Raw genomic sequence first — 15,948 nt, 5'->3', positions numbered from 1 at the left:
TTTATAATTATACAGCAGATAATATTTGTGTACAGATTCTAAAATACATGAAATATAAATAAAATACATAAATGCTCTTAGTCCTGTTAGAAAGCAAAAGCTGTGTTCATTTGTGCCAGTAATCAAATTTAACCAAACAAAAAGGCTGAGTTTCATTTTATTCATATTTATTTTTGTTGCACAAGACTGCTCAAACACAAGATGAAATTCACAACTTAAAGTCGTCAAGTTCATGTGTCAGTTTTCAAGATGGTTAGGTTGTTTCAACAATAAAAATGAAAATAAATACAGTACAAAAGAACAGTAAAACAGTTAATCCAAACATATGCAACAATATGCTAGAGGTGCAAGAGATAACGGCAAATGTAGCGATGCTTAATTCTATCTAATTCCAGTTATCATTGTTATTTTGATCTAACTGTGCAATAAAGAATAAAGTTTGAGATCTGTATGGTTCTATATGACTCTATAAGGCCATAAGTGACTTTGGCCCAATAAAAGTAAAGAATATAAGGAAATTATAAACATCACCCACTCCTTGTTTCCCGTAAGAACATGGAGTGGGAAAAAGTAAGGTGTATGTGAAAAATAGAACATGACACACAAGCAATTCTTTCGTATTCTACATGAAAGCAGTACAGCAAGTGTTCAAATGACACATCAAGATTAGCTGGTCCAGTAGACTATTGTCTGCTATAACTGTTAATGGCAATAGAAAAAAATCTGAAAACATAAATGAGCATGATTAAGACCATTTTATAAATAAACTAAGTATTGGTGAAAATGTCCAGTCTTAAGTTAAAACTTTGACAGTTTGTTGATTTCTAACAGCCAAGTGCAAATGCAGAGACTTTAAGTTTTAATCACTGAAAAAAAAAAAAAAAAAAAAACTTGAATGCAGTTTGAATGCATGGTACAGTGACAATCTTTACTGTTCACTAGGAGAGGCATAGTGTTCATCATAATTGTCATGCTAGAGCATGTTTGTGAAAAGTAGGTGTTCTCAGGTTTTTAGACTGGGGCCAGCCTAGTTTACACAAGCCAGAATACCAAAGGATATGGTTACTATCAAACACCAAAGAATCTGATATTCCATAAATGCACATTATCATAAACTGTCGCAGCCATGGGAATAACTTCCACACTCTTAATTAATTTTAAGACTCAGATTCAGTCTACCTCTGCTACTTTACTTTATCAAACTGTGAAATGATCATGATGGATCTATTTGGAATTTTCACAATAATTTTCATTCAATAACAGTTGTCCATATCAGCAATCCCTAGAAAACGATTTCTTTCACAAAAGCGTGCAGAATGTAGAACAAAATCATTAGCAATTGTGACGCCATTTACAGCACAAAGACTGTAAAGAAGTTACAAGTTAATGGCTTACAATTCACATCAATATATTTTACACATCTCGTTCAATTTAGGTGTCAAAAAATATCCATCCACAAAAAAGAGAATTAAATAAATTTAATGGCCATTAAGTGGTAGAAATGAGGGTTAGATCTCTTGAAATGAAATATACCTATGAGTGGGATACATTCAAGGCAAATTTATTTTCTTACTGCTGTCTTGTAAATATAATCAATGTCATATTACATTTTCTATGTCTCAAACCATAGTGTTTATTGATATTAATGATTAGTTTTTAATGATTTTACTATATGTTTTGTGAATGACACTTCCCTAAGTACAGGGAAGTACTGTTATAATGAAGCTGTTTATGTCAGAGTGAGCCAAACTCTTGAAGACTCAAATCACGAGGAAACGCTTAGCACTGCTTCCAACCAAACAATCCATTGGAAGGAATGCTTAGGGACCTTTCACTTAAGTTCATGAGAAATAATTTAAAATGTCCTTCAATATGCAAGGAATTGTTCACATGTGTGGGCTTCAGTCAAGACAATATTCATTAAAAATTAAATTAAAAAAAAGACACGTGTTTCACTTCAACGGGATATTTGCGCAAAACAATGCACACTGCGTTTATAAGAATCTACAATAGCATGTCGCTGTGAGCCCACTTTTTGTAGTGCAGATAGGTGAATTACGGAATGTGAGCAATAGAGCATTGTGTCTGTGTGCTGAACTGTATATATATCTAAAGTCACAGGACAGTGTGGAGACAATGAGCAAAGAGCATTCTGGGAAAGATAAGGACAGTTGAAAGAGATTTATAACATTGCTGTTATACTTTCTATTTTGTGCTCATTACCTCTGAACCCAGCCCATATACATCAAATTGCAGGTTGATCTCATTAGTATTTCATAGAGATTTGCAACAGTGACACATAAAGTTTTGTACAGCATCTTCACGGCATCTAAAACATTACTGCTTTTATGACTGAATGTTGGAAATAGCTTTGTCTGATAAAGACCTTTTTAATGAAATGAAAAATCTCTAAAGTTGTTCAATCGTAAAAGGCTTTACGTTTTAGATGTTGTCAATGTCATATGTTTCAGTGTATATGCAAACATGTGAAAATGTATGTATAATAGAACAACTTTTTATGTACACAAATCAATGAATACTACTGAGATCATGTTGCAAATTCATCCTGCCATATCTCCCCCTCTGCTCCTAGTGACCATTGCCTCTCCTTCATCCCTCTCCAACCCTCACTGCTCATCCTCCCCAAAGACATCATTCTGTTTGCGCTTCATATTCTCAAAGTCGAAGTCGCTGCCTGTCATGCGCTTGTAGATATCCTTGATGTCATTACAAGTTGTTTCGAAGTGAGTGGTGGCATCATAAGACCGTGATGCAAATACCTGTAAAAATAACACCAAAATAGTTATGTTTCTGAGCACAGGGCTTTTATATATAACTAAAAGCATCTTGTTGAAAAAAAAATGGCAATGAATGTGAAGCTGACCTGACTCACTGAGCCATCATCTGTGGGTTCATACATGTCGCTGATGGCCACAAACCTGCAAAAATAAAACAATTTAAAGCCATAAAGTATTATGTCATAAAAAGTAGTGTATACGTTTAACATGCCTTAGATATCTAACATAATTCACATGAGTGCTTCTGTTTTAAGAACCATCTTAAACATTGGTGGGCAAAGTTCAAAATGAACACTCGTCAAGTGTGAAATGAGAGTAAATTAGAGTACATTTATTCACCAGTAGGTATATAACTTTATTAGGAATTTCAACATAATGTAAGTCCATCTAGTAAGTTTTACATGGAATATTTTTTGCATTAAGCCATCAAAATGAAAATAAGAGGACAAAAATCACAATGTCTTTATGTTTTTGTGACAGGTAAAGTTTCAAAGACCACATTTACATGCACTTAAGAAAACGGTTTATTCCAGGGTTTTTCAGTAAGCGGAATTTTGAAATGTTGTGTAAAGGAGAAAGCAGATTTCCTTATGCCAATTAAGGGTTAAAGAGTAAGCGGTGTAACAACCAGGTTTCTCCCAGAGAATGCAGTTTATCTGGCACTGTAAAATCATAAGCAGCGTTCTTACAGTCATAGGATGGAGACCAACATGTCAATACAGCGGAATAAATTGAACGTTTCCCATAGTACAGTGGGAAAAGCACATACACTATAAACTATATTCATTCACATACACTAATGTAAAATATTGAATGTCCCTTACATTCGTGTATATGCTCATACACTGGGGGAATCCCAGAGTTATACATAAGAGAGAAACTCCACTATTGCAGCGCAATTCCACTGCAGGTTGCAATATAAAGTTAATGAAACAAAAACGGCAATAACTTTGGAATATCTGAAAATAAAACATGTTTATTATTTACACAAAGTCATTGCTTTGGAAAAATGTATATGGATGTATAATGCATGTATATGGGAGGAAAGAGTATGCCGCTTATTCAGGGCATGTAAACTGGAACGCTGCTTTCTCATAATAATCTGCTTTCTGCTGTCCATGTAAACGAAGTCAAAAAAAGACAGAGACTGGTTCATCTCATATATGTTGCTGTTAGGGAAAAGATTACCTGCACTGTTTGTCACAAATATGCAAGTAAAGTCAAATCCACTGTCATAAGAATATGAACCATCAGTGGTAGGTAAATAAATAAATAAATTCGTAATCCACAAAAAATTACTATTAACTGCTCAATAAATTGTAATCAGATTACTTTACTGACAACTTCAACAGAACGTAGTCACATTACAAAGTACTTAATTTAAAGTTACTTTAAAAAAAAAAATTCTACAGAATAGGCTTTGCTTTTTTGCTCAACAAATTCAAAATAATGTATATTTCCTCTTTGTTCATTTTCATTGTCCCTTCTATTGTCACAGAAACACAAACAGACAAACTTTATCTATTTAAAGATTTAAACATGAATTGTGTTTTAAATGTTTTATACATACATATTATTATTTTAGAAGTATGTGTAACCTAAGTAAGTAATATACTGAAAATCAATGAATGTTATTGAATGTCAGTAATGATAATCTGATACCAATAATTTAAAATCCTTATGAATTACACTACATACACTAATTACACAATTATCAGATTACACCCAACACTGCTTGCCATTGGGAGATCAAATGTTAATTTTGGACCCTGCTGCTAGATCTGCTTCTATTTCCATTCTTTACGGGAAGATCTTTATGATTTTTGTTAATCATATCTTTAAAAATAACTGAGTGCACCTGGTTCTGTGAGCACTCAACTCATAAGAAGGATATCTTATCTGTGTCTCTTAGACACCACACATGGTTTGTTCTTAAAAAAAGGAGAAGTGAAGCTGAGGTATATCGTAAAATCTGCATAATATTCTAAATGTGTGGCAGCTATTTCACGTTTCAAACTACTTTTTCTCAATTTTCCAAAACATTAGAATTAAAAAAATAAAATTAAACAATCTAAATAATACTATTAAAGTTATTCACTAACACAGAGTCAAAATTACAATGTATAAAAAGCATAGAATGTTTGATTTCAGAAAATAAACTGACTTTTGGTCAATGGGCTCAAGGAGTTCGAGAGCTGGTTCAATTTCAGCTTCAGGATCAGACGTTTCCACAGTGGTACTTGCAATAGCGATGTATTTCCCCTGAGCTGCCACGTTATGAGCATAGGAGATCATGCACACATAGATATCTATGAGCAAACAACAAAAATACACATTAACATTGAAATCCTTAAATCCTCCCCTCCCTAAACCTTTGCAACTTGCAGCTTAACTAATTTTATTAACTAAGTAAGCAGCACACTCTAGTGGTGACTTTGCACAAGTGCCTAGATACACATGCTAACTAAGGGTTTTGCAATGTTTTATTATCTATTGCAAATTATTTTATGAAGACAATTTCTATTACAAAAATCAAAGCATCAACAAAAGGCTGGCTTACAAATGCTGAATGCTCACGAAAATGTAGTGTCTGTCACTAACCTGATTTGCGGTTAACCTGGTTCTGAGGGATAATGATCTGGCAGGAGTTGGCATCATTAGTGTTTTTTATGGGATGGCTAAGGACGCAGATGACACGGATCACCTGGCCTACTTTGTGCACACGGTCCGGGATGTAGCTGGGGTCACAGATGAGCTGTTTGCAGCGGGCAACCTTTGAAAATCACAATGATTGGGCAAAATCAGAAGATGACAACATAAGATCTTACACATGGCAAATGTTAAACAGATCACTGACATGGTGCATGGACAATGAAATAAACCAAGTTTCAGCATAAATTCAGTCACAGAGAAATTTCAGTGATATCTAAATGTTTAAAATCTATTAGGAATGTGGCTAGAATTTACCTCTCCCTCAGATTTCACTCCCACCACATTGCCACCCTCCATCACAATCTCATCCACTGGTTTGTTCAACATGTAGGTTCCTCCATAAATGGCACTTAACCTAAAAATTCATAAGGGAAATACAGCATTTATTACAATAGAAGAGCCTCACAATGACACTGAATAGAAATACAAATATTGAAAATGATCAACTGACCTAGCAAATCCTTGAGGCAGCTCCCCTAATCCATACAGGGGGTAAAGGTAGGGGCTCTTTCCATAGCGTGCCAGAGATTCACTGTAGAGTTTAATCCTATTGATCGTCTCAAGACAAGGCTGCTCAAGGTAACTTGGAAGAATTAAAGAATGAGTCAAGATAAGTACAAAGCACTAAATAACTGAAATTTCAGAACATTACTCACAAATGTAAAATAATTTTTTGTCAATTTCTGGCATAAATGATGGTCATAAGACAGTCAGATATGGTTTGTTTCATTCACAAAGAATGAATTGCACAATCTTATAGCATCAATATATGCACAAACTGTTTGCACTTTTTAAGCACTCAATTTACTAAAATAATTATGCAAGAGAACAGTGCAAACATGCCCAAAAAATCTGTGCACATCTGCATATGTTCCCAGTTTTAATGTTTTTCTCAATTACTTTTTAAAATAAAATGTTGTTTACCTGTTATCTGCTTTTTGATGTAATAGTGCAACATTAATTCCATCAAGGCAAATAACAACCATGTGAATCAGGCGCAACCTATAATAAGCCTAATTGACATAGAAAGGTGACATGTTTGTGCTGAAAATAATTAAAATTTCTTAATTTATATTCACATGGCACAGCCATTGCAGGTGGTGTATTGCAAAAGATACAGGTTTTTGCGCTGTTTAGTGAATTCACCCATATAAAGTTTAATAATACAAGCAACACTTACTCATCTGTCCTGTAGAGGGCCAGGGCATGTCCTGTAAAGTCTACGACATCCTGCCCTAAGTCAAACTTCTTATACACATCTCCCATCGTGGTGAGATTGGGATCAACGCCCTCAAAGGTCTTGGGGTCATTCTCATCAAAGTTGGCCACAAAAACTAGGAACTTCCGGAAACGTCTCTTCTCAAACATTCCCATAAGGTCTAAACGATACACATTACAAGGAAATTGAGCAACCGTACATTTACATACTCAAAAAATCAAGTCTTGATTAAGTCCAAGAGGCAATCTAAAAAACTAAACGCTAGCTCTACTTACTTGAAGCTAGTGCTTCCGTCTCAGTAGAGGGCACTTTGTAGATTTTCCCACCTTTATACACAAAGCTTCCCTCAACCACTTTGAAGTCAAGATATCTGGTCACTTCAGTATAGAGAAGCATCTTAACTAATTGACCTAAAGGAAGAAAGTAATGACAAAATGTGATCTTGAATTGTGAGAAAATGTTCAGAATTCTCTCATTTACAACTCTCACTGCATGAATGTTTTCTTCAAATGGCAGGACAGCAGTCTTATTCCCAAAAAATCAACACAAAAACACAGAATTAAAAATCTTACTCAAAGGTGAAGTTTGTAATTGTTTTGATGTTTAAATTATTTCTCCTAAGGCTGTCACGAAAAATGGCTGATGATTAATTGTCATACAAATAATTGCAATTATGACAATGAACTGTCTGTTTTTGAGACTTTCACAAATTGTCATTCTTCTAAGGTATTTGTGTGCTTTATTTATCCATATTTAACTTGGAATCATGTAAAAAAAAAAAAAGGGAAATATGATTTTCTTTAAAGGGATAGTTCACCCCAAAATGAAAATTCTCTCATCATTTACTCACCCTTTTGCCATCCTACATGTGTGACTTTCTGTCTTCTGCAGAACACAAACAAAGTCTTTTAGAAGAGTATTTCAGCTCAGTAGGTCCATACAATGCAAGTGAATGGTGACCAAATGGGCCGGCTTACTGAATATTCATTTCACAGAAAATTGAACTATTTGTTTTGTTTGTGTTGGTTCCGCTAGCGGCTGGAGCTTGTTCTGTGGAGGAACAGTAACTACAATAACGGAAGTTTATTCGGCTTATTGGCTGGAGTTTGTTTTATGGACTATTTTTTGCTGTGTAATTCTGTCTCACAAAATCTGTATAGAAACACCGGACTTGAGCAACCCGACAGCAAAGTTGTCGTAGGGACTCTCGTATGTGTACATGGACTGTTTGAGTTTAGAGGGATGGATGCCGGTTGGCACTGTCGTGTGCAGGGTTAATGCGCACATTTTTCTTTTTTCTCTTTGTTTGGTTCGGGGGAGGTTTGGTATTGTTACACTAATATTGAAATGTGGAATTTATAATATTGTTTTTGACACACAATCTATTTTTTCTAATATGTAAAAATTTCAAATCTGCATATGAGTAGATTATATCTCTCCATGTGGAATGTGAATGGGTTGGGGCACCCCATTAAAAGAAGGAAGGTTATTTCTTTTCTTAAATGTAAGAAATATGATATAGTGTTTCTTCAAGAAATGCATCTTTCCCCACAGGAAGCTTAAAAATTTGGGAAGATATAGAGTGGACATGTTTTCTTTAGTGCTGGCTCAAGTAAAAGCAGGGAAGTCATTACATTGATAAGTAAACATCTACAATTCTAATGTCTCAAACAGATTAAAGACAATTTAGGAAGAGTCATTATTGTTTTAGCAGAAATTCAGGGGCAAAGGTTGATTATTTGGCTAATATCTACACACCTAACGCTGATGACCTGGGCTTTTTTATAGATCTTGAAGAGATCTGGCACCCCTCATGATAAAATATTGGGAGGAGACTCAGTCCTTGATCTAGTGAAGCAAAAGTGTGCAAGTCCCCAAGAGCAACACCAACGCTTCACAGGATGTGTACAAATCTTGGCCTAAATTCTTTTTCATCAGTCCATAATATTTATTCTATAATATCTAAGACCCTAATTTTATCTGTTGTTGATTGCTCAGTTGGAAACATCTTTGTCTCAGATCACGTCCTGGTGAGTTTAGAGGTTGTGGCAGCGGGGGCGTGGTCAAGCGCACGTCCAGAGAGAGAGAAAGCGGTAAGGGCGCTTACACCTGAACTAAATTATGTTTAACACCTGACTCTAATTCCAGTGAGCATGGGGAAAGCGGCATATAAATGGCCACACCACCGCCAGACAAGACAGAGAGAGAGAGCGACACGTCAGTCCAGTGTTGGCGTGTTCCCTGTAATTAGAAAACTACATGTCATTAATAAGTTTATGTTTATTGAGAGTTTTTGTTATTTGTGAAGCTACCTGAGTGAGCCCAAAGAAACACTAAGAAGAGTGTACATAGTGTGATTGCAAAAAATAAAGCCCTTGCTTGCACGGTGCTATTGCTTCCCGATTCCTCCTTTCCGTGCCCGAACCTTTCCCTGTTCTACACTGGTGCCAAAGTCTGGGACATAAAAGTACACCCCATGGAGTCCTCCCAGCTGGCCAAGATCCTCCAGCACCTTGCCAGTTTGCATCAGTTCAACCATCAATCCCTGCTTGAGCTACGGCATGACCAGGATCATTGGTTCTTCGAGATCCTGCGAGCTCAAGCAGAGGACTGGCATGCGATCTCCTCGGGCAGGAGAGACAGACGGCAGCGACTCCAGACAACCGCAGCCTACCCATGCTCCTGAAGATGAGGCAGAAGATGACACTGAGGCCTTTCTCGATTCGTTTGAGAGGACTGCGGAGATATGACCGAGTGATCAGTCGGCGGCCAAGCTCCTCCCATTACTGTCCGGGGAGGCCCAGCTTGCTACCCAACAATTGCCGGTGGCTAACCTCCAGGCCTATGTCAATCTGAAAAAGGCTATCCTGCAGCGGGTGGGTCATAGCCCGGAACAGAATCGCCAGCTGTTCCGGTCCTTGAAGCTGGGGAAGACCGACCGCCCGTTTGCTTTCTACCAAAGGCTCTGAAACGCTTGCTTGAAATGGCTGCTGGTGGGGAATCGTGACCAACAATCCACTGACGCCTGGTTCAACATGAGGCATTGGGCACAGCTAAAATGGTGAGGGTGAAGTGTGTGCATGAGGATTTTCAAAAATACACTATGGTGACCCTGGTGATTAAATCGTAAAGAGTGGAGGCCATGGTTAGTTCTCGCCTCACCCATCCGCTGATTTTGGGGACTAATTGGCCTGAATTCAGAAATATATTAAAGGGAATTTGCACTGAAGGGTCCTGCACATAAGGGGAGATGGAGTCAGGGCCATCTTTGTCAGCTCCATGTCAAGATGACGTGGGGGGGGGTGCTACAGATTTCCCAAAGGGGATTTCCCTCAGGAACAGTCACGAGATGAAACCCTCAAGCACACCTTCGACCAAGTGAGTGATTGATGGTCAACAACTCCTGCCGAGTGTCGCACTTTCATATCCCAATTTTACAATTATAAACGAGTGGTTGTATAGAGTGACGCAGGACACTCAAACAAAAGAAAATACAACCCAGCTCTTAATACAGCGGAGCCGGCGAGAAATGGTGTTCCAAGTGGCTAACTATAATCCCATGGTGGGACACATAGGGGAAAGGAAAACACTGAACCGCTTAATAGCCCATTTTTAATGACCAGGCATTGGCGGCGATGCTCTCATGTGGTGTGTCAGCTGGTTACTTTATAGACACCTGGAAACAAATGGATTAATTTCAGATTATTTTATTCTGGATAGGGGCACCCGGCAGGGTTGCTCTCTTTCCCCATTATTGTTCTGTCTTGCCCTGGAACCATTAGCAGCCGCGATAAGAAAAGAAGAGGATTTTCCAGGGGTGGTGGAGGGAGGTATGGCGCATAAGCTTTTGCTTTACGCAGATGATATTTTACTATTCGTCTCTGACCCCATTAGATCTATGCCTTGCCTCCATAGAATTATTCATTACTTTTCTAATTTCTCCTGATACAAAGTAAATTGGTCGAATTCGATGCTTTGGCTCTGGCAGCATACTGCCCAATAACGGCTTTCCAGCTGTGTGACTTCCATTGGCCTAAACAGGGCATTATGTGTTTTGGCATTTTATTTCCAGAATATTTGTCTGATTTAGTTAGAGTTTATTTTGACCCTTTAATAAAAAGGTTTTTGAGCGATGTGGGTAGTTGGGCTTCATTACGTTTATCTATGATTGGGAAGGTTAATGTTATTTTAATAAGTTACATAGGCCGATTGACAAAGGTGGGCTAGGCCTACCTAAGATTTTGTTTTATTATTATACAGTTTCAGAAATTTGGCCCATTGGTCGCTTCCATATGAAAGAGCCCCTCCATGGTTTTTACCCCTGGTTCTTGCCCCTATTTTGCCATTGCACAGCTTTTCTATCAAACTAATCTGAGAAGTTAACTTACACCCTGTTATCTTGCATTTGCACTTGGTATGGAGAAAAGTGTCCAGAGAGTTAATTCGAAAATGTATTTAAATATTGCCTCAAGCATATGGCTGAGCCCTAAATTGTGTATTAATAAGTCCCCTTTCTGCTGGTCAGAGTGGATTATGTGGGGGGGGGGGGGGTTCTATGCTTGGTGACCTACATGAGAGTGGAGTGTTGAGATCTTTTGGGATTCCCAGATCTCAGTTTTATAGGTATTTACAGCTGCACCAATAGCTCTGTGTTGTTTTTCGGAGTAGCACACACCCCCCTAAAGCAGCAGATACTCTAGAAGTGGTGATTACTGCTTTTGGAAAAGGTCATTATGCATCAGCGTATTACTCCCAGCTAATTCAGAGTCTGGGGGATGGAGCTTCAACTTCTCTCAAGAGATTATTAGAGAAAGATTTAAATTTGGTATTAGAGAAGGTAGTGTGTGCTAGGACTCTAAAAAATGGCACGTCTGCATCTAGAGATGCAAGAGATCACCTTATGCAATTCAAGATTTGACTCCTTCTAGACTATATATGCTTGGTCTTAAAGACACACCGACCTGCTGGCAATGCCAATCAGAAGTTCAAGACACAACCCATGTCTTTTGGGGGTGTGTTAAGATCCAAGATTTTTGGTTGAAGGTTCAGAATTATTTGTGAGATGTTTTGGGCACTCAAATTTTACTTTGCCCCAGATTTTGTATTTTGGGTGATGGGGTGGTCATAAATTTGGGGGAGAAACATATAAAAAATTGGGTTCTGTCTAGTATTATGATTGGCAGACAAATTATTTTAAAGGGTTGGAAGTCGGACGGAGCGCCATCATTTCCAGAGTGGTGTGTGGAGATGGGGAGGGTGACAGCTTTCGAGGAGTTGGCAGGCAGAAGGCTGGGGTTTAGGGACTGGTTTGTTAGGAAGTGGGGTAGATATCTGGCAGTTTTGGGGGACTCTCAGGGAAGGGATGGGGAGAGAGAAGTCTAGTTTAATTAAGTATATTATTTATTTTAATTTTTTTGTGTGTGTATTATTTTATGTGACCATGAGGGTGTTCGTTGGGGGTTAGGGTGGGGTTGATGACTGGGGAGGGATATTAGATGGGGTTAAATGTTCAATGTTGATTTGGTGTATGTGTTTTTTTTCCTTTAAATTAATTAAAAATTGTAATTACAAAAAAAAAATACATGTTAATGGTTAAATCCATGTCTTCTGAAGTAATCCAATCAGTTTTAGATGAAAATAGATCAAAATATAACTCATTTTTCACAATAAATTGTGGCATCTGCTGTGTCCTTGGCAATCATGATTTCAAGCTCAAATATACTTCCTAGCGCCATCTAGCACTTTGCCTATGCATTTAGCACTAGGAAATGTAATCAAACTTCATATCATGATTGTGCATAGAGAATGCATTGGTAAGATGTACAGTGAAAAATTTGTTTTTGGTCTTTTCTCACCCAAAACAAATTGGATCGCTTCAGAATTGGAGTACTTTAATGCTGCCTATATGTGTTTTTTTGAGCTTCAATGTTTGGTCACCATTGACTTGCATTGTATGGACCCACAGAGCTAAACTATTCTTCTAAAAACAGAAAGTAATATACACCTGGGATTTTCATTTTTGGTAAAATATCCCTTTAATAGTTTAAAAACTTAGAATGATTTGAAAAATGAAAATATTTCCAAATGTCTCTCTTATGTTAGGCTAACTAATCATGGTTAGATCAAATAATTGTGATCAGGAGATTATTTAATAATTGTGACAGGCCTACTTTCTCCTGTCTCAGCCAAATATACAAGTAAATATACAAGTAAAGCAAGTATAAGTCCAGCTGTTTTTTTTTCAGTAGCCATAATAACAAAACAAAAAAATAATAATAATAAAAAATTACCATTGGCCATTAGAAATTTAGGGATAAGGTCAACGTTCCAGTCTCTTCCTCGACCCATTGACTCTGGAGGGCTGTCTGAAATCCCAAATCTCTTATAGAGCTGTAGGAAGGGCACACACATGTATAGAATATAACAATTAAAACAACTAAATGCACTGTATGGACATGTGATGGAAATAATGTTTTGTGTAGAGGATCTCTAATAATTTAATAGACCGTCCACTTTGTATTATTCATATATTAAATATGAATCCATGCTAAAATACATTAACAACAGGATGCATTCTTGGACAAACCATTTACAGTATAGTTAATATTTGCAATCTCAAGCAGACATCAGAAAAGTGACATCTGTGACTGTGAAGCATCCTCACCTCCTCCAGGGGTGTGATGGAGGAACTTTCACCACCATAGTATGGATTTCTGTCCATATGCAAAACTTTCTTCCCATTCACTGACATTATCCCGGAGAGAATACATTCCTATACAAATAAACAGCATTAGTTCAAATCTTCTGCAATAAATATAAAATGTTGCTTGTTTGTATTGTCCAATGTCTTCACTTCCGCGTTGAACACAGGGATGCGAGTCACCCCACCCAACCCACAATACGAGCCGCAGCCCAGATCAGCTCACTATTTTCCGTGAAGGAAAATACAGGAAACATTTTAATATTGTTCTCATGACATGTTTTATTTAATAACCACATCTGTCAAATCGCGGGCACTTTAGATTATAAAAATAAAGACAATGCGCGATATAGCCTAATACACTATGTTAATTAAATCTACCACACACACAAAAATATGTTTTTTTTCGCATCGTTGGGCACCCGTAAAAGGCTTAAAATGTGCAATAAACAGATCTATTTTGAAGCGGGAACAACCGGGATACCTGATGCCACTCCTTCGAACAAGACTGAATCAGTCATTACTTTTTAATAAACGCTTTCGTGTCAATATAATGATGGACACTAAATGGCGTTGAAAATTCAAGGGAAGAACAAGATGATATATTTGGGATAGATTGCACTGGTATACAGACATAAATTGCGAGAAATGCAGCCTCACCGCGCGCGCACACACATACAGTTCTGGTCCAAAGGATGCGTCAGCAATGGGCCCTCGGGTTCAATTTATCTCGAAGCATCTATTCGTGCATAATGTGTACACACTTATTAAGCATTCGAGCAACCGTCTGCAATATCTTAATCTCTTCGCATGGTGGTCGTTTGACATGCACATCATCAGTAACTTAAATACGTTACTCACAGTGAGTCCGGTGCCCAATACGATAACATCATATTCCTCATCCATGTTGAATTAGCCTACAGTGGATCTCCTGTCTTTAGCCAATTTTCCGCTGCAAAAATAGGCAAAACGGTGTTGACGCTACAATGTATTTATGCAGGACGTCTAAACAGTTTTTTACCTTACAAACGGAAAAATTGTCTCTTTGCAAACAGTTTTCACCCAATTAATTTGATAAGTATCGCAATTGATGACAGACTGTAGTCCGACCGGCGAGAACATCCAAAGATGGCCCTGACCGCAGCACTCGCTCCAGCGGCGCTGATACTTTCGCGAAATAATATAGTGCAGCTTCCAAAAAGGAGATTAATTATATTTTGATCCACAGATAAATGTCAGCAACCCACAATTAGAATTCAGACATTACCTTTAAAAAGGTCAGAAATAATTCACCATTTAGGTAGTCTTATTCAACATTTGACATATTTACATTTACAACAGACGCTGGGTGGCACTTTCATTTTCCCAACCCACAGCTGAATGGCAATGGGCGCAGCCACAGACTCACAGTACTCGGGATTCCTCCGCCAAGTGAATTAAAGTGGTGATAACATCGACGAGGGCTGTTCTTAGTCTTTTGTAAACGCAAAAGAGTATTCTGTTCGTATATTAATATTTTCGTAGTAATATGTGACTTGTCAAATCGTGGATAAAAAAACGCGAATAAAACAAGATCACGAGAGTCATCTAGTCAATATTTAAGCCTAATAAAATGTGCTTAAAATTACTGTGCCCGTTACAGTCCAAATGTTAAGCGCGAGAGCGAGGCTAACTCTACATGGAAATAAAATAGTCAAACAAACAAAAATTATAATGAAAATAAAATGGGGCATTTTGAAATTCTTAAGATAATGTCTAAAGACAGATAAATAACTGAGATATCTACAAGAAGAAAGAAATAAAGAGAGAAAGAAAATAACCCAATGAAGACAACATAGAAGAAAGAAAGAAAGAAAGAAAGAAAGAAAGAAAGAAAGAAAGAAAGAAAGAAAGAAAGAAAGAATGAAAGAAAGCAATAAAGAAAAAAGAAAAGAAAGAAACGAAAGAAAGAAGAAAGAAAAAAGAAGGAAATTAAGAAAGACGGAAAGAAGAAAAAATAAAGGAAAGAAAGAAAGAAAGAAAGCATCAAGGACACCTCTGTCAAGCTCCTGAAGTTCGCAGACGACACTACAGTCATCTCATACAAGATGTCGATGAGTCTACATACAGAGGGAAGTTGAACAGATGGTCATCTGGTGCAGTCAAAACAAACTGGAGCTAAAATTATTATTTAATATTATTCTATTTTTATTTAAAAAATATTTATTAAAATTACTATCTAAATTATTGAGACGCTGACAATGCTTGAACATTTAATTAAATTCGCGCAGTACGTGAAAAGCTGTGAAATATTGACAGAAGGCATGAATAAAGCATGCTCTTGCTTCAGTTTATAATTAAACATTATATATAACTTGGGACTGTGTGACATTGTTCATGTTTTTTCACCCTAATAATGACTAGAAAAAGGTTTCCAAACTTCTCTTCTAATAGACAGATTCGTCCAAATCTGAGAAGCATCCTTAAAGTGATAGTTCAGCCTTTAATTTCTATTCTATAAGAATTTTCCTGCCCTCATG

The 15,948-nt window shown here is 37.2% G+C and overlaps 1 protein-coding gene across 1 annotated transcript; it reads right to left on the bottom strand.

The window, feature by feature from the left end:
- Positions 1-143: 143 nt before the first annotated feature.
- On the bottom strand, positions 144-14,563 carry LOC127619107 (rab GDP dissociation inhibitor alpha-like). The gene is made up of 11 exons (XM_052091863.1): positions 14,291-14,563; positions 13,394-13,501; positions 13,020-13,119; positions 7,005-7,139; positions 6,691-6,889; positions 5,962-6,093; positions 5,766-5,865; positions 5,400-5,571; positions 4,963-5,107; positions 2,885-2,939; positions 144-2,780 (listed from the first exon to the last, which is right to left on the bottom strand). The coding sequence occupies exons 1-11, from the start codon at positions 14,333-14,335 to the stop codon at positions 2,628-2,630; spliced, it is 1,344 nt and encodes a 447-aa protein (XP_051947823.1). The 5' UTR covers positions 14,336-14,563; the 3' UTR covers positions 144-2,627.
- Between the last annotated feature and the right edge of the window lie 1,385 nt (positions 14,564-15,948).

This window comes from Xyrauchen texanus, chromosome 25, assembly GCF_025860055.1.
Source record: "Xyrauchen texanus isolate HMW12.3.18 chromosome 25, RBS_HiC_50CHRs, whole genome shotgun sequence".
In the NCBI taxonomy this organism is placed as follows: domain Eukaryota; kingdom Metazoa; phylum Chordata; class Actinopteri; order Cypriniformes; family Catostomidae; genus Xyrauchen; species Xyrauchen texanus.
Note: the sequence above shows the minus strand (reverse complement) of the source record. Positions and strands in the feature narration are given on the sequence as shown.